Source organism: Schistosoma mansoni (assembly GCF_000237925.1).
Source record: "Schistosoma mansoni, WGS project CABG00000000 data, chromosome 4 unplaced supercontig 0032, strain Puerto Rico, whole genome shotgun sequence".
Lineage (NCBI taxonomy): Eukaryota > Metazoa > Platyhelminthes > Trematoda > Strigeidida > Schistosomatidae > Schistosoma > Schistosoma mansoni.
The window spans coordinates 698,027-723,921 of NW_017386017.1; the positions used below are offsets into that span (position 1 = coordinate 698,027).

At 38.9% G+C, this 25,895-nt stretch overlaps 1 protein-coding gene across 1 annotated transcript in view; it reads right to left on the reverse strand.

Moving 5' to 3' along the window:
* Smp_149030 (hypothetical protein) overlaps positions 1-25,895 on the reverse strand; it is a gene marked incomplete at its 5' end in the record, with an annotated part of 36,446 nt that overhangs the window by 10,286 nt on the left and 265 nt on the right. The window contains 9 exons of the mRNA XM_018791126.1: positions 5,592-6,306; positions 7,364-7,483; positions 8,723-9,039; positions 11,065-11,352; positions 21,801-21,879; positions 24,856-25,268; positions 25,569-25,641; positions 25,679-25,729; positions 25,764-25,894. Of these exons, the coding sequence (XP_018645644.1) occupies positions 5,592-6,306; positions 7,364-7,483; positions 8,723-9,039; positions 11,065-11,352; positions 21,801-21,879; positions 24,856-25,268; positions 25,569-25,641; positions 25,679-25,729; positions 25,764-25,894 (2,187 nt within the window). The remainder of the gene's footprint in view (positions 1-5,591; positions 6,307-7,363; positions 7,484-8,722; positions 9,040-11,064; positions 11,353-21,800; positions 21,880-24,855; positions 25,269-25,568; positions 25,642-25,678; positions 25,730-25,763; position 25,895) is intronic.

Here is a 25,895-nt window from a genome sequence, read left to right on the forward strand (position 1 = left end):
AATTAACTCATGATTTCAACAGTGAAAATATTTAGATATCTTCAAAACATGCAAATACACAAACTAATCGGTCTTGAATAATAGACGTATCAACTATTACCAAATACAACAATTACATTGTATTCTAAACAAGATTTTCATTAAATACCCAATAAAATAGACCATATATATGGCCTATCTTACTGAATATATGTATATATATAATTTACCTACAGACAATCAGTATACAGCTTATATAAAATTAACTCAATTTGACCTGATAACCAATAAAATATATTCGTTTATTAATTTTACAATACACTACTATCAAATTACCGTGACAATATAATATGAACTAAAACAACAATAACACTATTAGCCAGTTTGAAAGACTATTGCCAATCTTTTCAACCCATTACGTACACAATTATTTATAAGCTTTAGGTTTAATTTATAATAAATAAATAAAAAATTAAAAGTGAGTGAATCCAATAACAAATAAAAGATCAAAACTGATACACATAAATATCGAAAGTTCAATGATATAAAATCTTTCGAATGTACATGTCATATATTGTTAATTATTTGGAGAAGTTTATACTGATGTAATAGTGATCACTGTCTTGTATATAATCAGTTTTATATAGTTGAGATCATGAGTCCATTGAAGCTAGACCACCATCGAAAATCTGGAAGCACTGGACGGCCATTTCGTCCTATTGTGGGACTCCTCAGCAATGCGCATCCACGATCCCGCCTTCGCGAGATTCGAACCCAGGACCTACCGGTCTCGCACCAGAGCACTTAACCGATAGACCACTGAGCCGGCACCCAACGGTGTTAATGTTTAACATCAACCAATCCACGAATCCCGCTTCGCGAGATTCGTGGATGCGCACTGCTGAGGAGTTCCACAATAGGACAAAACGGCTGTCTAGTGCTTACAGGTTTTCCATGGTGGTCTAGCTTCAACTGACTCATGCTTTCAACTATGTAAATACTAAATCTCCACAAAAACCCCTTCTGATAATAATCAGTTTTAAACATATGTATTAGAACAATTTACTATACTCCACATCAGAATAATGAGAAATTAACAAGATGAACGGTAAATAAGGTGAAGTAATGAAAACAAAAGTAGTTGAGAACTATATACAAGAAAAATGATATTATCATTGAAATAAGAATGGAACGTACAAAAAATGGTTGCCAAAACTCAATGTTAGGGAAAATGTGATGATAAAGATAACCGTGCTACAAAAACGAATTTGAGCCATATCATTTAAGGTTCTCTGTTACTATGATTATGGTGTACATATGGACTGGGAAGTCTGCAACTTCGAACATGACTTAGAACAACGATTGATGAGTCTATCAACTGATACTGTCTAAGCATTATTCCAAACCATTCTATGCTAGTCAGCAAAGCACACCTCTCAACTATCCTGTTTAATGAAAGTTTACGGCTTCATCAATGTATTTACTCTGTGGTATACAAAATATTTGAGCATCTGTAAGGAATACTGAGATAAATGTATATCATTTTGTGAAGTAAACCTGTAGCATCTTTTACGTACTAGGTTTATGGTTACTACTTTTGAAATAAATTAAAGTTCAGTACACTAACGCTAATTTTTGAGCTACATATATTGTAAAGGGCAATAAAACAAATTGCGTACAATAAACTGAGCACTTCATTACAATTTTGAAAAGGATTAGTTGAAAAATGACGACTCTAGAAAACTAGATTTTATGTTGTACCCAGAACGATCTAACATCGGTTGAGATTCCCAATTAAACGATGGAATCTCTAGTCTTATTCAATAAACCTACAATATGTCTTTAAAGCTTTCTATTCTGATTAGTTACAACAATTATCCAAACGAAGTTTCTCTTTGAAGAACAGTAAGAGGGAATCTTCGGTTATGTGGGCAGTCGGGTGGTGTTAACATTTAACACGACTATAAAAGAATATACGTGTTTATTCTACTGTCATTGACTTACATTTTACCTTCCGATTCAACTTTTATACTACTTTTCACGGTGTTGATGACCAATTTAGGAATTATCACATATTGCATTACGGAATCAAACACATGGCATTTTGAAGCTAGCAATGTTTCTAATGTTCGTGAATAAAAAGGCAACAGCAGATAAAAATCGGATAGTTTGAATTATGGGTATACTATGAATAGGTTTTTCTTAATTACTACACACAGAGTACTCAAAAAGAAAGAGCAGTTTAACGATGCATTATTGGATGGAGAGACATAATTGGCTTGGATTAATCTACAATCTATCTGACATATGATTAAATGCAACTTAATTACCTTGTACAAGTTTGTGTGTCGGAAATGAAAAGCTACAACCTAGCTATACTGGGAATAAGTGAAACCCACTAAACACAACTTGGACAAAACAGACTAACTTCAGAAGAGCTGTTAACATATTCTTATCACGAAGAAAATGTCCCACACACTGATGCTGTTCAAAGAAGAACAAAAATCCCTCATAGGATAAGAAATTCACTATTCTAAGAGCATTGAAAAATCTCCCAAAAAGAGGGGAGAATCACAATAAAAGTCGTCTAGTGATACGCGCTCACCAATAATAGCAAAGAAGAAGATAAAGATCAGTTTTATGAGAGGCTGCAGTCGATCATACTGAAGCGCCTAGGAAAGGATCAACCCATTCTGATAGGAGACCTAAACACCGAGGTTGGTGTGAGGACAGTTCATAGGTGAACTTGAGGAAGCTCTAAGAAGCTCAAAAGGAGGCGAACATATTGGATCCCATGGGCTTTTGGAAGAATATTCCAGAATCACTACGTGTAGCTTCCCTATTGGACAAATGCTAGTAACCCCTTGTCAGAGGATTGGATAACTATAATGATGATTTCGTTTATACTAAAAACTATAAATCACCTGCCAGTTTTGTACCATAATTGACAATGTTTGGAATAGCATTCCTTTCACTCGTCTTCTATCTTCTCATTTTGCGACTGGGAAAGGTTCTAGAGTTCGAGTGCTCAAGTTAAACACGACGTACTAAGAATCTAAGTTAGAGATATAACAGTTGGAATGGAAAACATTGAGTGTGAAGGCATCGTGGACTAGGAGAAAGGAACGAAAACGGTGAGATTGGCAAATCTTTCAGCAACATGGCTATAATTAGCACCATTTCCCCCTGCAAACACATAGACAGAACTACATGATTCTCACCAGACGACACTGCAGAAGATCAGGTCGACTACGTACGCATCAGTAAAAAAATTCACAGGAAACATGAAAGATGTAAGAACACAGAAAGGAGGCGTAGCTTCAGATCACCATCTGGTGGTGGTCAAGCTAAAAACGAAGCAGTATGACATACGTTTGGTACAGACTTATTTTGAGATTTTAACAGTCTCAGCTAGTTCAACATAGCTCTCAGCAACAAGTCTCAAGTCTTACAAGATCTACTAGAAGAAGAGGAAACCCCCATGGAGATCAACTGGAAAGGGACTAAGTAAACAATAACTTCATCATCTCATGTGCTGGACACAGCAAACACCACAATAAAGAATTGATCTCTATAGATACTCTGGGTAAGATTCAAGAAAGGAAAAGTAGGAAAACAGCAGTCAACAATAGAGGAACGAAGGTAGAGAAGGCCAAGTTATGGTCTGAATATATGGAAGCAAACAAACGCGTAAAGAAGAGCATGGCAACAGACAAGTGGAAATATGTAGAAAACCTGGTAATCAAAGTAAGACAAGCTGCAGGATAAGGAGATATGAAAGAACTATATGATACAACCAGGACACTTGCAAAAAATATAGTAGATCAGAGCAACCAGTCAAAAAAACAAAGGAGCACCAATCACTGAGGCTGAAGAGCAGTTGAACAAGGTGAGTAGGATACTTTGAAGAACTCTTGTGTAGACCAGAGTCACCAACCTCTTATGACATTGAAGTATAACACACGGACCTCCCCCAATGACTGGTACCTTACCAATGATAGAAATCAGCAAGGCCATTAGACAAATTAGGAACGGTAAAACAGGAGGACCAGACAACATAGTGGTCGAACCATTAAATTCTGATAAGTAGGCAACTGCAAAAATGCTCCAGGGAAACTTAGGAGGAATAACAAGTACAAGCAACGCGAAAAGAGCGATAACTCATCAAGATACCACAAGGAAGAGGGAATTAAAAAGGGATCAAATTACTTTCAGTTCTAGGCGAAGTTTTCAACAGCGCTTCTGAACCGAATGAAAGATTCAGTAGACGCTCAACTTCAAGATCAACAAACTGGCTTTCATAAGGATCGATCGTGTGCCAATCAAATTGAGACAATATCAATCAAAAGAATAGTACCCAGAAATATACATCAAATTCCCTGATTATGGGAAAGGATTCAGCAATGTGGACAGGAAAAACTTATGGAATCTTTTTCCGCAATCTTTTGCCCGACAATATCTTCACTATCACACGGAACTCTTACGACGGACTGAATTGAAAAGTTGTGCAAGGAAGACAACTTACAGATACATTCCAAGTGGAGACTGATGTCAAACAAGGCTGCTTACTTTCTCCTTTTCTTACGCTTCTGCTTGTTGACTACATTATGATGCTCTCCACATTTCAGAGGAGGCATGAAATACCATGAACGGCTTGAATGCACCTAGACGATTCGGATGAATTATCCCCTCTATCCCATACACCGTAAAAAATATAGATCAAGACAACTAACATGGCAGCAACTTCTGCAGCAGTAGATTTCACAATTCACGAAGAAAAAGGCAATATCCAGAAATACAACAAGAAGAGCACCAGCCAAATTCCTCTTGACGGAGAAGCCATGGAAGTGGAATCCTTTACGTGCCCGGGAAGTATCGTTGGTAAACAAGGATTATCTGATGCAGTTGTAAAAACACACACTGGTGAAGCAAGGGCAGGATTTTTACAACTGGAGAACATATAGAACTCAAAACAACTGTCAGCCAACTAAGTCAGAATCTTCAATACAAACGTCAAGACCGCCCTACTGTACGGAGTTGAAATGTGGAGAATTACCACGATTATCATCAGAAAGGTACAGATATCTATAAGTAGCTGTCTACGCAAGATACTCCATATCTGTTGGTCAGATACCAACAGCAACAGCTTACTGTGGGAGAGAACAAACTAGCTTCCAGATGAAGAGGAAATCAGGAAAAGACGCTGGAGGCGGATAAAACAAACTTTACGAAAACCATCAAACTGCATCACAAGGCAAGCCATAACTTGGAATTCTCAAGGGAAAAGGCAAAGAGATAGACTGAAGAACACAGCCCTGGGAACTAGAGATGGACATTAAGATCATGAATACCAATAAGCAATAACTGGAAAGAAGAGCCCAGGACAGAGTTGATTAGAGATCTATAGTCGGAGGCCTATGCTCCAAGAAGGATAACAGGTCTAAGTACGTAATTATGTATTGTAGTTGTCTGTTCTGTTTGGTTCGCATAGATCACGCTCCGCATTAGAAGAATCTCCTAATCGGCCGTTAACAGGAAATATTGCAACAAATCTCGAAATTAAAACAATTTTTGAAAAGATTAAAACTACGAAAAATCCCTCCTAATCTTACCTCGATACTCTTAGCATCGCAATTAATCAATAAACTTGTAGCAGACCATTTAAGTTGTTTTAATTGACAATCTCTAGATTTCTGACACAAGAGACTAGATTTAATTGGTGGATGCGATTGGTTGGATAATAATGATTCCTCTGGTCTAGTATTATTATTGGAGTTATTGAATGATAAGTCATTTAAATCGTTAATAATAACTGGGCCGTAAGTAATCCACTGAAGTAAATTTTCTTCTAAACGTGATTTGAAACTTTCAGGATGTTCAACAGTCGCTTGTAACACATGACCACTATGGTATAAATCAGTAACAGTACCGGAGATTAGTGAATGATTTGCAAGTGTTGGCAATGGAGAATGATGAACTGGATTGACAGTATGTGGTACTTCTTCCTCTGTATGATAAACCGATGACGATGGTGACATATTATCAATACTAAAGACATTAGATCCATCCCCTACTCTTGATGATGATGAAAACGGTACCTCATGATCACGTGATTGCAGGGAACACAAATGTTTTGATGAACGATCTGCAGACTGTGGATAGATTGGTAAACAGTGAGTTTTAAAATTATCTAACGTATTACACGGTGAAGTTGGACTGCTGCTTCTTCCTAGCGGTAACGTCAAGGCACTAGGATGATTACCTGAGCCTGGAATAACTTCAATCGGTAAACAACTACACAACTCTTCATCACCATCAAAGAATTTTCTAAAAAAAAAAAGTAAGCAAGTAATGAAAAACAAAACAGATTACTTAAAACGCGGATGGAAAACTCAATCAATAGATGAAAACAAACAAATAAAACACATGATCTACATCACATGTTATAAACAAAAGGCCAAATTTTAACAAAATCGTAAATATATATAGAGTAAATAATAACATATTATGTTTACGCACTAATGGTCATTAAAATCTAGACATGAAACTGTAAACAACCTTAACGTTTGATTATGCTTAAAGAAATGAAGCTAACTAATGTAGTTTTTTTCAAATAGTTGATGAACTGGTTGATTCAAAATAGTTTTCTTCGTAAAAGATTTATACCTCACTGAAAAACAATGAAGTTTAGAACAACCACCTTTACATTTTGAACCCATCCATGATGAGTAATTCCAATTTCTTCCAAGATAAAAACACGGAAATTTAAGTTTCATGAGGAGTATAATCAGTGTATTGGTCTACAATATTATCAGTACGCATAGGAATGGATTATCTGACTTCCAAATAATTATTTATTATAAGAGGATAACCGAAAACGCCATGAACACTCTTTTATGTAATTTGTCTTGACAACTACATTTCGCTGTGCCAATAGTAGTATATGGCAACTTGAACCGATGCACATTTATTCCAAGTTCTACACTGCGCATGACTATTGATGGGTTGGTTAATTCCAGGAGGGATATTATATATTTCAATGGTAAATTAACCTAAAAGTAGTGAAAACTTTGCAGTATTCTATGATCGCAATCTATTTTATAAAGGTTGATGATTTCATTAGAACTCATCTGAATAGCAAAAAGTATTGTACGATGGAAGTGACTAGAGAGAGACATATAGGTCAAAGAAATCACATAGCTACCTAGATAATCGCAACCAAAAGCATAAAATGGAAATCATTCATCATCATGGACAACAATTACTTAGTGAAACAAATGCACCGAAAACTACTGTCGATACTCTAAATTTATGATCGGATTCACAGATAAGAACTGTTAAAAAAATTTTAAAGAAAAACTTCCGAAAACGATGATTTACTCACTCTATCAGCAAAGGAACTTCAGTATACCGAGATCGATAAGAACGAGGTGAATTATTAGATGGACATGGTTTACTAGCAGCACTGCTACCATCTACTAATCCCGATGACATGTCAGTCGAACTGCAATTATCGAACGATTAAAATGAAAAACAATGATGTTACAGAATATATAAAGGTGACGATAAGCAACGTGTAAACAGCATGGATACGATTCAAAAATTATTTATAAACATGGGATATGCAGATGAAATAATTCTGTTTGGTGAAGACACTGATATAAGTCTTTTGATCCTTTTGAATGACAATGCATCTCTCTCCCTCTGGATGCAAAATGTTGCTTCAGGACTGACCTACACTAGCACTTAAACTAATGGTATAGAAAGAACTGGTTAACGCGCCGACGACTTCACTTATCTTGGAAGTCTCACCAGCCCTAGTAGGCAAGTGTCTGACAAAGTCACGAAACGCATTTAGGAAATTAGATAAGCTTTTGCTAAAGAATACATATCCAATCATCGCCTACCCCGACAAGCGATGATTGCTGGTTTAGAAGTAAATTGGAGCAAAGCTAAATGTTATCAAACCAAGATGTAGCATCAGTCCATGAAGATATTGACTGTTGGACTGAGCCGTGTTGGTTAGTCCAGACTAACTGTTAGGGGTCAATGCGATTATTACAACTAATAGCTGGAGACATTGAATGACATAGCTTAGAATCGGTCGCGATAGTGTAGATATATTCATTCAACATTTTCCTTATGGCTTTGTTTAAAATTACCTTGTATATTTTACTCCACAAATTTATTTTTTCTCCTCAAATTATATTTTTTATGCCTAACGTTTTCTACTACCACTGACCCTGATGCTACTTCTAATACTTTTTCGCTAACCTTGATAATTTCATCTCGATGTGATGATGTGGTGTAGTACGTAAATGGTCAGTTCTACCTTGCCTATAACTGACTGATTGAATAATAAATGAATTGTTATCAAAAAATACATGAATTTCAAAAATCAGCCCAGATAGTCACTCATGTGGTAATTTTCATTGAGAGAATTCTCAAGTAGTTATAAGACAGAAAGTATAAATTATTGAGATATCAACGATACGAAGTCATTAAAACTGTGTGATCAGGTTAGTAATAATCAATTGAAATTCTTAATAGTTTTCGTATGGTCAGTTTTATATCATATCAGACGTCGCTCAATGAAAACGGAGGTAAAATGAACTTGAATAGACTACAACACACAAAAAACGAAAGCGCGTAGTTTCAAACAACTGAATTGCAACCACATGTAAATAAACATTGATTTTACTCAAAACGATAGAAAAAGACAACTGATACAATATAAACTTACCGTGTTGTGCCAACAGAAGTTTGAGAATTAATTAGACCGGATGCCGCTGCCGCCGCTGCTGCTGCAGCCTCCCGAGTAACCATAAAGTGAGCAGCTACTTCAGCCATTCGACACTGGTCACGAGTTAGTCGATGTGTCATGCACAACGCCATACCAGAAACGTGTGTAGGAGATGATCCAGTGCTCGCTGAATGAAATGTAGAAGTCAAATCTTCCTGAGAACTGATACCAGAATCATGTGCATCACCGCCGTGACCAGTTGAGTTACTACTGGTCGCCGATCCAGATTTACGACGTGATTTAGCACCTAGACGAGTCTTTTAAAAATAAAATAAGTTCTTATTTCAAAAGAGCTGTTCATTGTCTCAATTCTAAAATAACAGACCCTATTGTTATCCAAAACAGATTTACACGCAAGCATTGTATTCAAAAAATTATTGCGCAAGCACAACTTTAGTAACATTGAGCATTAAAGTATACAATGAACTGTCTTGATCTTCACAGTCAACGTAATATTCCAATTTACAATGTATGGGACCACCACAATTCGACGGTAAAGTACAAGTATTAACAAAAGTACAATATAAGTGAAGAGTACAAACACTTATAGAATCAATATGAACTAGCATGGAATTGAGTCCATAGATATTAAACGGAAAAACATTAATAGTACACTATACAGTTTTGGGAAGGGGAGATTGTAACACTGAAGTAAATAAATCCATATTGATAGTTCCTGTTTTCCTCATTATCAAATCATTTTTCCATTTTAAGCACATAACATGGACTTCTGTGAAATTGTGATTTATAGCCTTAGAGAGTTAGCCTACAACTGGTGGGTCATACATTCAAATATCATTTTATTCCGGTTGCAGTATCCATTAGCTCTCTCACTCAGTAGGTGTATATGGGCTGCTTTCTATTCTGACTATCGGGTGACCGAGCGTGGGAAACCGCATTCTGTACAAATAGTCATTTAGTGTTACTCAAGGCTGTTATTACATATTAGGAGTATCATTGGTTAGCCGAAGGTCATTGGTACTAGATAGTTTAGGAAAGGTAATCAATACTCGGACTAGATCAATACAAACGCTCTCTTGTCTTTTAGTCTGATCTCAAAGGTCCAATAACAGACGAGAAAATATTTTTGTTTACCGACACATCAGTATTTCATAATGAGTTGACGCATCTGCGTGTGATTGCTGAATTATCAACAAGCGACAATTATTTGTCTGATTGTTGTTATTCATAATGATGATACACTTAAGGCACCAAAATACTAAGGCTTTTGTATCCACACAGGTATATCAGTTATAATACATGTTAGGCTACTTAAGAGACATTTTCCCTGAAACAGTTTCGCAGACTAACATCGTACACTCTAGTCTGAATATTCTTTAACACCCTTCATGGTGTCTGGGTAAATTTACAAGAAGTGTACCACACTTCCTAGTGAAATACAGCATAAAGCTAAATATGAATATGACCATTACCAAACATCAATGCGACAAACAATCTAGAGATGCACATTCTTGATTAATTCAGTCCAATTTAATAGTATGAAAATATAGTATGACAGACTTTGATCATGGTTCTAATCGGTATCCTCCACCCTCATCAAACGCGAATGAATATAATTATAAAGAAAAACAAAAAGTCATCAAACAAGTCACATAGACCATCTTTGAAACCTAAAAACATTTTTGACACGGGATCACTAACATCGAACAAACTGGCAATTTGTAACCTAGAAAGAAATAGGTGAAAGAAGACACTGGTGGTGATACGATTATCATAAAACTTCAATATATTATAGACTTATTTACTTCGGGTCACTTAGTAAGTTTGCATTTCCCTTCGTTGATTACGTTTGCAATACTATTCGACAGTTTTATTGACCAAAAAGATAAACTATAATACAAAGTTCAATACAGCTCTTCGAACCGCAAAGAATACATATATATGTGACTAAACTGAAAACATTAAGACCTACAAGGAATATAATAATCCAGAAGGTCTGACAGTTAAAAATGAAGCGATAATTGTTAAATTTATTCTAAATTTATTTACTAACCATTTAGTCTCGAGGTCCAATGTACATTTACCTACATTACAATAAATTAATAATCAACCCACGCCATAAGACTGAATCCTTAGGTAATAATTATAAGGTTATTATTTATTAAACACGACCTAAATGCATCGGTAAGGTCTATAATCATTTTTGAGGAACAGAAGATCATATAAGGAAAATAAGTGTAAATTTGATGTAGAGTGATAGCCTACCCTAGTAAACGGCATAAAACAATCAACTCTAAAAAATTAACATGATCACCACCTACCCGCCGTTTCTGTTGTTCTAATTCAAACAGATCAGCTGGTCCAAGTTCTGGGAGGCATTCCTGCGTGTGAATCAAGCACATGAATCTCAAGAAATATGTAGCGAAGTGAAGAAGGGCCATTAAATAAGCACGAGACTGGCCAGAAATTACAGTGCAGTTAAATATACTTCCGAATGATACTGAATCCGTTCCCATGGTTCTGAAACCTGTTTGTGTGAGCAACTGATCCAATAACCTGACGGGCACATTCTGGTTATTCGATATTGACGAATTCCCACAACTGACCCCCTAAGATAATGAATTTTAGAGAACAAAACCAAGTAATTATTCTAGGATGAAATGATTCATAGAGATTTCGTTAATTCGATGCATTGACGTATTGAAGATTCCGAATTCGATATTGGTTGACAGTTGTTTTGAGTTCCATATGTTCTTCAACTGTAGGAATGCTGTCCTTGCTTTGCCAATCCTCGCCTTTACGTCTGCAGCAGGTCCTCCAAGTTCATCGATGATGCTACCCAGATACGTGAGAATTTCCACCTCTTCCAGAGTTTCTCCATCAAGTGTGATTGTGCTGGTGTTTTCCGTGTTGTATTTGAGGATCTTGCTTTTCTCCTTGTATGTGTTGAGGCCTACTGATGCAGAGACTGCTGCTACACTAGTTGTCTTCATCCTCATTTGTTGATTTGTATGGGATAGAAGGGCCAGGTCATCTGCGAAGTCCAAATCTCCTAATTGATTCCGAGCTGTCTATTGTATTCCGTGCTTTCTCTCAGATGTCGAGGTCTTCATAATGCAGTCTACCACCAGAAGAAAGAAAAGGGAAGAACGTAAGTAGTCTTGTCTGAATCCTGTCTTCGCTTGGAATGTATCTGTCAGCTATCCTTCATGCATGAATTTGCACTTTAGTTCATTGTATGAATTCCGTACGATACTGATGATCTCAGATACACCATAGTGTTGAAGAAGTTTTCATAATGTTCTCCTATCTACACTATTAAATGCTTTCTCATAGTCAAGGAAGTTGATGTATAGTGGAGAGTTCCATTCGATTGATTGTTCAACGATGATCCTCAGTGTCTTGATTTGGTCTGTGCACGACCGATTCTTACGGAATCCGGCCTGTTGATCTCGAAGTTAGGCGTTTACTGAGTTTTTCATCCGGTCCAGCAACACTATTGAAAACTTTTCCCGGTACTGGAAGTAGTGTGGTTTCTCTGTAGTTCTCACATTTGCTTAGATCTCCTTTCTTTGGTATCTTGATGAGGTGTCCTTTCCAGTCCGCCAGTACTTATCCTCTCCCCCAAATCTCCCTGAATAGAACGTGGAACATCTTTGCATTTACTTCTCTATCTGACTTCAATGCTTCAGCTGGCGTATTTTCAGGTATTACTACTTTCCCATTCTTGATTTGTCTGGTGGCCATCCTGATTTATTCGATCGTTGGTGGAGTGACATATATAGGAAGGTCTGTAGGTGCTGCTACAATGTCTGGTGGGTTCAGTAGATCTGGTCTATTCAAGAAACCCACCCATGTGTTCCTCTATCCTTAAATTTCAGTGATTGGCCTGCCTTCTTTGTCCTTGACCGGTCTCTCTGGTTTACTATATTTCCCTGTCAGTTTCTTCATCGTGTCATATAGTTGTTTCATATTTCCTTCTCTTGCAGCTTTTTCCGCTGTCGTTGCTAACTCTTTCACGTAATTCTGCTTGTCGACTCGAATACCCCTCTTCACTTGCTTGTTTGCTTCAGTGTATTCAGCTTGTGTCTTGACTTTCTCTGTTCTTTTTTGGATATTGTTAATTGCTGTCTTCTTGTTCTTCCTTTCTTGAATCTTGTTCAGGGTTTCGATAGAGATCCATTCCTTATGATGATGCTTCTTGCAGCTCTTTCAGTACAGTTCCAGCTAAAAAATCATTGAAAATTAGATGATGAACAGCTGACTTGTTTTCATTTTTAAGAATGCAAAACCTCATCTCCATGAAACAGGACGCAGAAGCTTTAGGTTTTTAAGCGAAGGCTAATGTGTATAGTCAACTAAATTGTTAATGAAAATTTTCGTGAAATAATTAACTAAAGCACAAAAGCAACAATAGCCAGTTCAAAAACAAATAACTGTAAGTGAATTTAATGAGATGAAATCAGCATGTAACACAGCTACTCTCAAGTCTTATCACACACACGTTTACAAAGTATAAACGATCAGTCAGTCAGTCACAACGTAGAACTTCGTACATACGTACATCAGTCCGAGTTGCCATACCACATTAGCACAGAGATGCAGTTGTCGATTCAAATCCCATAGTGGTAGAAGTAGTAAAAGTATAAGCATTAATGTGAAAGATTAGGGTTTGAAGATGTTATTGAAGGAGTATAATACGGTGAAATAAATTTGGGAAGAGAAAAAGGATACGGACATGAAGAATTCAGAAGATTAGAATTCGGTAGAACACAAATAGTGGATGCACCTTCGCCATTGCAAACGATTTTGAGCCATGTCATTCAAGGTCTCTAACCATCGGTTGTTATCATCTCGCGAATCCCAACCAAGTAGTCTACACCTACCAGCATGGCTCAGTCCAATTGTCAGTGACTTCATGGATTTGTGCCACGTTTTGGTCTGGCCACCCCTAGATTTCTTCCAACCTACTCCTACAGCATAAAACATTGCACGTCGGGGCAGTCGGTGGTTGGGCATACGTAACACGTGTCCCGGCCATCTCAACTGATGTAGTTTCACCACTTCATCAATCGATTTGCCATCCTTACCTAGCACCCGTTTCCTAACATCTGCATTACTTACTCGGTGGTCCCAGGATATACGAGCAATGCTTCGAAGACACCTATGATCGAATACTAGTAGTCTACGAATATCCTCTACTCTTATCGGCCATGTTTCACTGCCGTAAAGTAGGACGGAACGGACTACTGCACAGTAAACCCGTCCTTTTGTTGCTAGACGGATATCTCGCCTACGCCATAAATGACGCAAGTTGGCGAGAGCTAGATGAGCCTTCTGTATCCGTGCTGAGATTTCGCCAAACATCAGACCACAAGGGCTGATGAGACTCCCAAGATAAGTGAAGCGATCAACACGCTCAACTACTTCACGCCCTATCATTAGTTCAGGTGACGATGCAACCCAATCCTGAAGTAACATTTTGCACTTTGAGGGAGAGAATCGCATTCCTAACATGCCTGCATAGTTGCTTATAGTGGTCAGAAGACTCTGCATTTTTTCAGCGTCTTCACTAAACAGAACGATGTCATCGGCGTATTCTAAGTCAACAAGTGAGCCTCCCGGTAAAATCTCAACTCCTGGAGATTTAGATGATGAAAGTGTTATCTCTAAAAGCATGTCGATGACAAAGTTAAACAAGAATGGGGAGAGTGGACAGCCCTGACGAACACCACCTGAGGTAACCAATTCTGATGACAGTTCGCCATAGGCTCTAACTCGACCAGTTGTGTTCGAGTAGAGAGTCTTTATGAGGCTAATGTACTTCTTTGGTACTCCTTTCAGGGACAAACACTGCCATAGAACCTCACGACCAACGGAGTCAAATGCCGCCTTAAGGTCAAGAAATACTACTATTGTGGGACGTCTGAATGTATGTCTATGTTCTAGGACCTGACGTAGAGTGAATATCTGGTCTATGCAACCACGTCCAGGTCGAAAACCAGCCTGGTTTTCTCTAGTCTGCTCTTCACGAGCTTTGGTTAGGCGTCCAAGTATTATTGAAGCTAATATTTTAGACACTGTATTAGTCAATCTGATACCTCTGTGATTGTCGCAAGAGGAATTTTTTCCTTTCTCATAGACTGGCGCAATTAGTGATTGGAACCAGTCAGATAGAATTACGTCCAGTTCCCAGATTCTACCTAAGACCTCAGTCAATTTCGCTGCTAGTACTGGGCCACCATCCTTAAAAATCTCAGGGGTAAACCTGTCAGCGCCTGCTGCTCTCCCTCGCTTCAGATTTCCTATAGCTTTTTCAACCTCGTAGAGAGTTGGAGGACTTACATCAATTTGCCATTCAGGACGACTGGGGATCGTGGGTAACTGAAGTGTGGCTGAAGGCCAGTTGAACTGATCCCTAAAGTGTTCTGCCCATCGATCCAATCTCCTGGATTGAGAATGAATGATATGCCCATTTTTATCTGAGATAGTTTCACTGATAATTGGGTTTCTAATACCGGTTTCTTTAACAAGTCTGAATAGTTGTCTGCTGTTACCTATTGCCGCTGCCTTTTCCATCTCTCTTGCTTTCGCTACCCACCACTGTCCACGATCATTGCACAGGCTTCTTATTAGCCTGCGCTTAAGCTGACTCCGCTCTTCGTTATGTTCAAAGCCAGATGAGATGCGTTTTCGAGCATCTATCAGTGCAGTAGATGCTGCTGAGATCCAGTGTTTCTCCGTAACCTTATGATTTACCGTACTAGCAGATATCACTGCTGTTTCCACAGCTTTTCGGATGTCATTCCACGCTACCTCGGGGTGGGCACAACTTACATGGCTGCCTGTTTTTCTAGTTGTTGCTGAAATATATTCTTAGCTTGCCTATCACTAAGTAGAACCCTAAGAGGTTTCCCTGCGGTGTCTTTCCTACGTCCACTAAGACGCAGACAGATACGTGCTCGCACTAGTTATTCGTTTCTTTAAACACATAAATATTGGTACAAGGAAGCACCAGATAGATATACGCCGCACAAATCTCATTCGATTTGTGTGAGGGCTGAGATACTGCTCAGGTGCCCAAACTGAAGCAGGTGGTTTACTTAGGGGGCCACACCCCGAGCCTTTGACCTAAAGGTCTGATCCACAAAGCAGTGGAGCATCGTGAGGAGATGCAGTCTCATGGCAGCCGGTGACCAACAATAGGTTCATACGCCATTCGTTCCATCAGGATCCTGGAGCCAGCCCATGTGCACCATTGGTTTGGAATGAGGGTTTTCCAACTCCCCTAGGTGGACTCGTCATTTCCACCAACCCGATTGAAGCGCCGGGCATTCGCTTTTCGTCCTCTCAATTTCGTAAACAACAGTGATGCCACGAGAAGGCAGTGAGTAGGACTTCCCTGACAGAGGCTGTATACACGTGGCCATGTGAGAGCATTTGGAGAGGGAGAGATGACTCTCCCCACTCTCGGCCGTACCAGGGCATTTGGGGGCGCTCGCACTAGAGCAGGATCCGAATCTAAACATGTGCTCCAGAATGAGCGAGTCTTCTATCGAGCCCCTACATCGGTGGCTGATAGCGATGTGGTCTAGTTGGGTCCAACGTTGGGAAGAATTCGAGGGTCGCCATGTCAAAAGATGTTTTCCCTTATGCTCAAAGTTAGTATTTGCAAGAAACAGGCGGTTATCTGAGCGTAGTTGTAACAGACGGTAGCCATTATCTGTTCTTTGAGCCATGACACTATAAGATTCACCCAGGTGTCTTTCCCTTTCATTTAATTTACCTACTTGAGCATTAAAGCACCTACCACTATTACTACATCAGAACGCCTAGGTTTTCGGAGAAGGTCGGAAAGTTTCCTGTAAAACTCATCTTTTATATCATCTGAGCTGCAGTCAGTGGGAGAGTAGGCAGAGACGACGAAGAGGCAACGACGAGTTTCCCTATCTTTCCGAGTTCTTACTGATCCGTTTAGTCGGACAGCGCATAAACGACTGTCTACTGGGATCCAGTCTAAAAGAGCTAGTTCTGCCCTAGGACTTGATGCTATACCTACTCCAGCGAGGCCACGGGAAGCAGCACCAGGGCTTCCAGATACACGAAGCGTGTATCGAGATGGTTCTTTATTTTGATATGGTGAGGTCAAATGAATGACACTACTCGGACCTTGTATGCGCGTTTTGGAGACGCAGCACACATCGATGGTGCGAGATTCTAGAGTCCTAGCTAAGGAGGCCTGTTGTCCTATTTGGCACAATGTTCGGACATTAAAAGTTCCTAGATGTAGTTTAGAGCGTGGTTTCAGGAGACCGAGAAAAACATTCCGCGTACTCGAATCGTTTGCCCTAGCGGTGCGAGATGATGAAAGGACGTGAGAAGGGTTAGTCGTGGAGATAAGGGAGTTATTAGCAGGTGTAGGAAGGATTTGAATGTGACCAGCTTGGTCTCGAGTGTAGTTACGGGTATGAGGGCTAATATCACTTCCCGGCTGTCCACACCGTGAAAGGGTATTTCTTGAGGGACCTGAAAACGAAGTTGGATTAGTGTTGGTCTTAACGACCTGGGAGCGTGACCGCAGTGCCCAAGGGACAACTGCTTGAGGCCGGTCACACGCGACCTTTTTGTGGGGGATTTTTGATGTGTTAGCTCCGTTCTTCAAAGGATCTTACCGCCGAAGACGGAAATCCGTGGGATAAGGCGAGGTGTGCATTTTTGGGGTCGACCTTTTATAACCTCACCCCTCCTTGTGGGAAGGCATCACTGTTATGCTGGTTGTCTGAACGAAACACCTTACTGCCGTCACACCTCTGTACAGTCGGCAGTACGACTTCGCCTTCGGACCTTGGGATTGCTACTTTTAGTCTTACCGCTCTTCAACCGACCTGTCTGGCATGGTAGGACCTTGAGGAACGATTGTTCCAGCCAGTATAGCTCGATTGGTTCATCACGATAGGCAAGCCCGACCACCACGTCAAGGTAGCAGCAACGGTCGGGAGTATAAACGATCCGTAAAATGTCACCTCAGTCAGTTAAACTTAACGTAGAATCTGGTACGTATATACATCGATTCAAGTTTCCATACCTCATTAGCAGAGTGAGATGAAACTGTCAAGGCAAATTCCACTGTATTAGAGGTAGCAACAGCATTAGTGTTAGTAAAAAAAGTTATACATTGAAGATGTGATTCAAGGAAACACGAATTGGTGAAATAAAAAATCATGAGGAATTTAGAAGCTTAGGATCTGGGGGAAGACAAAGAATAAATACATCTGAACCAATGTAAACGATTTTGAGCCATGTCATTCAAAGTCTCTAACTACTGGTTACGATTATCAAGAGGACTCCAACAAGATAATCTACACATGTTATAATTTCTCTTATTACAACCCAGCTATTCCTATCGCTTAGCATTCTTGGACACCAATTCACTCGACAAGTCCGCAAATCAGAACACGGTTGAACAAGGACGAAACTATACTCCAAATAACAATGGTAGATAGAATTAAGAAGCACAATACGAGAAACGTTAATATGCTTATAGTTTTTATATGAGAAGATTCTAGGGTCTTATCCAAATATCGACTAGCGCTAATTGGACAAGAAATAGCCAATCAGCGTGCATCAGCACAATCGTGCACGAGACGTGCTTCGATTCAATCTATGTCCCATTAACAACACCCCTTAACATGGTTTAGTCCAATGATCAATGACTTCGCGGACTGAACCCGTATTTTGGTTTGGTTGCACCTAGCTTTCTTCCAGCCTACTATTATACCAGAAAACATAGCCCGTCGAGGTAGGAGGTGGTTGGGCATACGTAACATATGTTTCGACCACTTTAATTGATGAATATTTACTTCATCATCAATCCATTTACCGTCTCTACCCAGTAGCCTACGGCAAACCATGGAACTGTTCAGTCGGTGGTCCCAGAATACATGAACAATGCTTCGAAGACACCTATGATCAAATATTAGTAAGCTACGATATTGTGCGACGATAACCAAGCCATGCAATCCGCACTCAATCAGTTGGCAATTAGTGTCGGTAGGTATGACATGTAATTTGCACCTTCGAAGTGCGAAGTACTTTTGCAAGACTGGCAGGACCCTGATCCTGCACTTACCCTGGGTAGTGAGCGGATAGAAGTAGTCAAGACATTCATGTATCTGGGTAGCTGTGTAAGTGATGAAATCGATCCACGTATAGTGGAAGCCAAAGAGGCTTATGATAATCTGGATCATCTTTGGCGCCTTCGTGATGTTAGTCTGGCTATAAAAGGTCGAATCTACAACGCGTTGGTGAGAGCAGTTCGCTCTATGCCTTTGAAACCTGGCCTCTCTGAGTTGAGGACGTTAGACGGCTCTCTGTGTCTGATCATCGTCGTCTCCGAAGGATTCCTGACATCTAGTGACACCATGTTAGTAATGCAGAGGTTCGGCATCATATGTTCGGGCACGACGACGATAATTTGATTGGTGTCACCATCTTGGAAAAGCAGAAGAGGTCAGTGTATAACATGGTGTCATGGTATGAAAGAATGCTTCATAGGACTGGCTTCTGTTGGTCCTTCATGACTCCCTGTTTGGGGTCCTAGAGATGGAACAACACAATGGCTAAAAGCGTTATCAGATATTTCATCATTTATTTGTCCATTGACATTCAGTGGCAACACCATGTTAGTAATGCTCAGGTTCGGCATCGTGTGTTCGGGCGCAGAGACGATAATTCGATTGGTGTCACCATCTTGAAACACCGACTTCGGTGGCTTGGACATGTTTTACGAATGTCGTCCCAGAGACTTTCACGTCGTGCATTATTTGCCGACTCTGGGACTGGTTGGAAAAAGTGGAGAGGAGGTCAGTGTATGACATGGTGTCGTGGCATGAAAGAGAGCTGCAAAGGGCTAGCTTCTGTTGGTCCTTCACGACTCCCTGGCTGGGGTCCGAGAGATGGTGCAACACAGTGGCTAGAGACGTTATCAGATATGGCTCAGAATAGAAGCCAATGGTGGTCCTGCTGTAACCTTCTTCTACTTTCTTCATAAAGAGTGGCTATAACTATCCTAACTGAGAGAGCTCTTCTGGTTGTACATTCAGTTCCCCCCCATCACTACTCTTCTCCTTTTCTTTTTTTTCCTTCTTTTATATATACGCATCTTCTTCCTTCTCCCATTCTCATTATTTTGTGTGGCGCATATGTATCCGGTGCCCTTTGTACCAATACATATGTGATTAAATAATAATAATTATTATTATCAGATATGGCTCAGGATAGAAGCCAGTGGTGATCCTGCTGTAACTTTCGTTTACTTTCTTCATAAAAATGAACGCAACTTCTTTAACTGAAGGAATTCTTTCCTGCTGTATTTTTCTAACTGAAATGTTTCTCCCATTACTATCACTAATACTACTATTTCCCTCTCATACACCAATTTCTGTTCATTGTTGTTCTACTTTATTATACGCACTTTACATTCTCTGTCTCTTCACATTCTCATTGTTATTGTGTGGCGTATATGCATTTGGTACCCCCCTTCACCAATGTCTATGTGGTCAAATACATAAATAAAATGATGAGAACATCCACTACTCCTAATAGCCATGTTTTACACTCATAAAGTAGGATGGAGCGAACTGCTGTGCAATAAACTCGTACTTTGATCGACAGACGGATATCTTCCCTACGCCACAGGTGACGTAAGTTGAGGAAAGCCAATCGAGCTTTGTGAATCCGTGTCGAGATTTCGTCGGACACCAGACCATCAGGACTGATAAGACCCACAAGATAAGTGAGGCAGTAGAGATGCTTAACTACATTACTCCCTATCATTAATTTAGGTGCTGACTCAGGCTAGTCATGAAGCAAAATTTTACATTGAGAGGGAGAGAATCACATCCCAAACATGATTCCATTGTTACTTAAGGTGGTCAGAAGACTTTGGATTTCGTCATCTTCGACAAACAGAACTATATCATCTGAGCATTTTAAGTCAACAAGTGAATCTTCTGGTAGAAGATCAATCCCTGGAAAGTCAGACGATGAAAGTGTTATTTGTAAAAAGCATGTCTATGACAAAGTTAAATAGAAGTAAGAGAATCAGACAACTCTGATGAACACCAATTGAAGTTACCAATTACGATGACAGTTTGGCATAAGCTCTGACTCGATCAATAGTGTTTGAGTAGAGAGCCTGTACAAAGTTAATGTACTTCTTTGGCAAGTCTTTCAGTGACAGACACTGAAACAGAACCTCACGACCAACAGAGTCAAGCGTCGTCTTGAGGTCAAAGAATGCAACCATTGTCGGACGTCGAAAGTATGGCTATGTTCCAGAACCTCCCTGGAGGAAGAATATTTGGTCTATACATATACGCCCAGGTCTAAACAACCTGGTTTTCTCAGGTTTGCTCTTTACGAGCTCCAGTTAGACGTCGGAGTACCATTGAGGCTAATATTTTAGACGTTATGTTGGTCAAACTGATTTCTGTGATTGTCACGTGAGGATTTTTGTCCATTCCTATAGATTGAAACGATCAGCGATAGAGACCATTCAGATGGGATTACGTCCAGTTCCCAGGTTCCAGCTAAGATCTTAGTCAATACAACTGTTAAAAATAGACCACCACCCTTAAAAATTTTAGGAGTTAATCCATCAGGCCCTGCTTCCCTTCCTCGTTTTAGATTGCCGAAAGTCTTTTCAACTCTAAAGTACAACAATTAAGGTTTTCTGATATATTTCTGTCCCTTACATACAAAGATAATAAATGAATGTCGTGTTGAGCACATCTACATGGACATCTGTAAAAATGGCTTTCAATGAGATAATCCAAGTTGGTAGAAGAGAATTCAACGAATGGGAACAGTCTAAAATATGATACACCACCAAATTAAGGCAAAATATAACAATTCATAACGCTTAGTTATACTGGACGAATGCCATTACAGATGGTACCACATAAAATTATCATAATTTCGTTACTTTTATGTTGCAATGAAAACTGCTAGTTTACTAAATTCACAGATTAATTACAATGAGTGCATGAAAACCTACCGGATTTGAACGTGATCCTGAACCATCAATCCAACCAGTATGGAACATAAGAATACCAGTAATCAACCGAGCAAGAAAGCTACAAAAAAAATGGCCAATATATTTTACGAATCACTATTACAATACAGTATAGCGTGTATATATTTGAAATCTCTTGCAATATTCAACAAACAAAAAAGATCTATTGTATTTCGACTTAACGAATTTATGGCTACCACCAAACGAATACGAACAACTCGACCTCTGACTACAGAAATGTAACGATATGGTTTATTTTTCAGTGTGATGTATTTGAACAGTACTACTCAGAGCGCTTGTCTATTGACTTTTTATCATGATATGATCATGTCGTGTATTCAGATTTCTCTATAAAAGTGATCAAGACAATAACTTTTAACCAATGGTTACAGTGAGTGAATTTCTAAAATCCCATTAAAACATACTGGTGTGCTTAGAAAGTTGGTAAGTCAGAACCACTGTGTGTCGGTTCAAGCTGAAACACTACATTAGTAAAGTTAAATGAACTTAAAGTAAAGAATATCAAAATTGGAATAGTAGTATCAACAATAGTGAGGAAGTCTAAACATTGGGAAATATGGTTCGAAAAGAATCCAGTTAGAAGCAGACTCAAAGTCGATAATTATATTATGGTTATCTTCAAAGATGGTACGATAATCACCTCATCCCAATACTGTTGAATATCCAGACTGTCAAATCTTCCAAAATAATTCAAACAACTTCCTAACCAGAAATTCACTTTTATTCTTAAAACTAACCTAAGATGTTGGTTGGATCTAGATACCTGAGCAACTTCGAAAGTGCGGTATTCTTACAGGTCTTTAACTCTTTGGGTGGACTGGTAGTCACCAACCGAAAAGTAATGTGATGGTAAGTGATACAAATTTACATCAATCCGTTTAGGATGAATGTTTTAACCTCTGAAACACAAGATGTGTGGTGCGTACTAGTGTATAGTCAGAGTCCAGAAAAGAACTTTTTAGTGTGTTTATGTACCCTACCGGGAGGGCTCACAATGAGAAATGCTGTGAACACTCCTGGTGGAATCCTATTTACCAACCTCTCCATAACATTTTAGTTTCCCCTAAGTTCTTCTACATAACATCTTTATGCTAATAAAAAGGACATTCCTAGTGTTCTAAATAGTACTTTAAACTAGTTGTTGAAATTTCAATCTTAGAACCTTTCATTTATTAGTATAAAAATACAAAACAACAGAAACTAATGCTGTGGATGTTTATTAACCGAACTTGGATGTTACAACCACGTTAGTTAACTGAAATAAGTAATTACGTACATGTTAGTGTCCTAGACCTTGAGTGACACTCATTTTGTGAAGACTACAAGTAGCGTCTGAGTTCCTAAACGAAATCAGATGGCGAGATTAGAAGTGACGACTAACTGAACCAAAGCTATACTTTAGACCAGAAAATGAACATTCACGACCTTATCGGACTAATTAATCTGCAGTAAACACTTTTCAGAAATTTAGAGACAAGTTAAATACTTGATCGGCTAGTCATGGTCAATGTACGACTTGGCAGGTCAGAATTATAATGCAAAGCATAATTTGAAGAACTAAGTATGAGGGTGATCCAAAACGAGAGTGAAATAAGGAAATAAATGTTTTCAGATACAGACCTGAAGAATAACACGTACATATAGCACTATTATGAACTGAATCTCGATCGACTGAATAGCATTGGCTAAGTATGGAGAGACTGGGTTACAGATTGTTGCCTGAATATATTTTGTGTGCAGTGTTAACGACTGTAGACAGGGTAAAACGAAAAACCGCTATCAAAGACTTTAACACCGTGAAAAAAAGGAAACGTCACACTAAAGGACAAAATGAATTAACTTTTAGTGTTCTCCATGTTTGTATGTGCCTTTAATTTATTTTCAACCTTGTTATATGTATGCTTCAACTAATCCCAAACCGCTCTACATACAGGTGTAGTCAATTTCCGGTTCGTAGATGGTGCAGTCTCGTTGCATATACGGTAAAAATGTTTTGAACTAGGTGAGTGCTTGGAAGGAGTATCTCAAGTATGGAATGAAAAATAATTGATCTATGCCTAATGGACTTTTAAATAACCTCAAGTAAAAACGCTTTTGGTTAGTATATATTAAGTCATAGCGAAATCCGCTGACTAGTCTGACAGCACCCAATCAGAAATATAGACGAATTTATGATTAAAAAAATACGCTGAACAACTGAGTAACATTTCTACGTGAATAAGGTGAGCACATACCGTGATTCATAACCAGCAGGTATAAAAGCTCATGAAAAAAGTTCCCAACCATAACGCTAGTCACGAGGCAGTTGAACTACCTAAGTAGATAGATGATAAGACGTCACGTAACTTACATAATGACCTACAGGAATCTCAAGATTTGTTGCTTAGTAGGAAAAAGTTAAAACACGTTGACGTCAATGATATTGCAGAAACCGCAAGAGAAACAATAGGAATAACTACAATATTACAACTACGCTACCTCAATAATATATCCAATTGACTCTAAATACCCCTGGAATAATTCGTATCACAAGTACTTATGTAAAGAAAAAACAAGTCGTACAAAGACGTAAAATATTCTTGAATGACAGTACATCAATATGAATTGCCTTCTAACATAAGACTACTAAAGAACAAAACCAGCGACGGGAATACAAGCGGCAAAAGACAAAGGAAAATTATCCGGTAGACACTCGGAAAGTAAGACGTGAATGCTCCTTCAACTGATTTTTGTTCACCTACAATCGAATGCTTTTAAGAGAATGATAAACCTCAGACACTGTTCATAGCTTTATCCAGTAGTGGTCCGGTAAAAGTGTCAGTCACCCTTCCAACATAAATGTGTAAATAACTAGCTAACTAAACAATCCCTACATGTTATATGATCTACAATACAAAAGAAAAACTGAAATCATAACTACGTATTGTACAGACAAGCTGAACGGCTATAAACTCACCAAATATATACTAACGTGAAAACTTTTGTAATACAGCTTAAGCGCTAAAAGCTCACTTACCTACGATGTTCTTTACTATTACCTTTAATAATTAAAGGTGCCAGACATGATCTCACAAACACATCGAGTAGACTGTCTTTGGAAGCTTGGTTAGAATCGACGATCATTGACTGGGAATATGTAGGGTCCATATTAAGCCAATAAGCAACACAATCTGCTCGTGATCGATCAGAGCAGGGTGATAATGAATCAAAATCGGTAGACAATGTGACATTTAACGTAGGCCAAATTGGAAAAGATAATTTGGGCAAACATAGATCTCGGAAATAATTCAGAAAGTTGTTGAAAGCTTTTGCAATGGTTTCTGTACAGTGTGTTTCTGGAACAAGTTTGTGTGTGCCCCAGTAGCTTTTAGCATTGCTGCATACGGCTATTGCACATTCATTTGATAGTGTCTCTATTATTAGGCTCAACTGGGCCCAGTGTTCAAAGAGCATATTGTAGAAACGTCTCGCGGTAAAGGCCGATATCTTCAAGCTAGTATCCGTAGACGACTGAGGAACTAGTTGGTTGTGGTGGGAAATATCATTGTTGAATAGATGATAGAAATTCCGACGACCATGTGACTTTTGTGAGCATGCTTTGTTGGTACACGACCCACTAGTAGGCGAACACCACTCCAAATTGATAAGCAGACAAACTGCCAAAGTTTTGTAACTCCTTAAGTTATGTTTCTTTAACTATGGGAAAATAAACTTAGCAAATTGTCATACCAATTCGGAATTTCCAACGGAAGTCTCTTGCTTGATCCCATGGTTGTGTTCACTTTTTGAATACAGCCTTCGCCTGAAAAGTAGTTGCTTCAGAATTTTTTCGTACTTACCACTCATCAAATTCATGAAAAACTCGAGTAAACAGAACCTGCCCAATAGAACTACAATTTGTCATCAGCTAAGAGATGAACTCACCTCATATCATGAATTTTCATTGAATTCAAGATCAGCTTTCTGTTATTCAAAGAATAAGACCCAAACGCCATATCACTAAGATTCAACTGCTGACGACCAATATTAATGGTTGGAGTGGATTTAACAGGATCC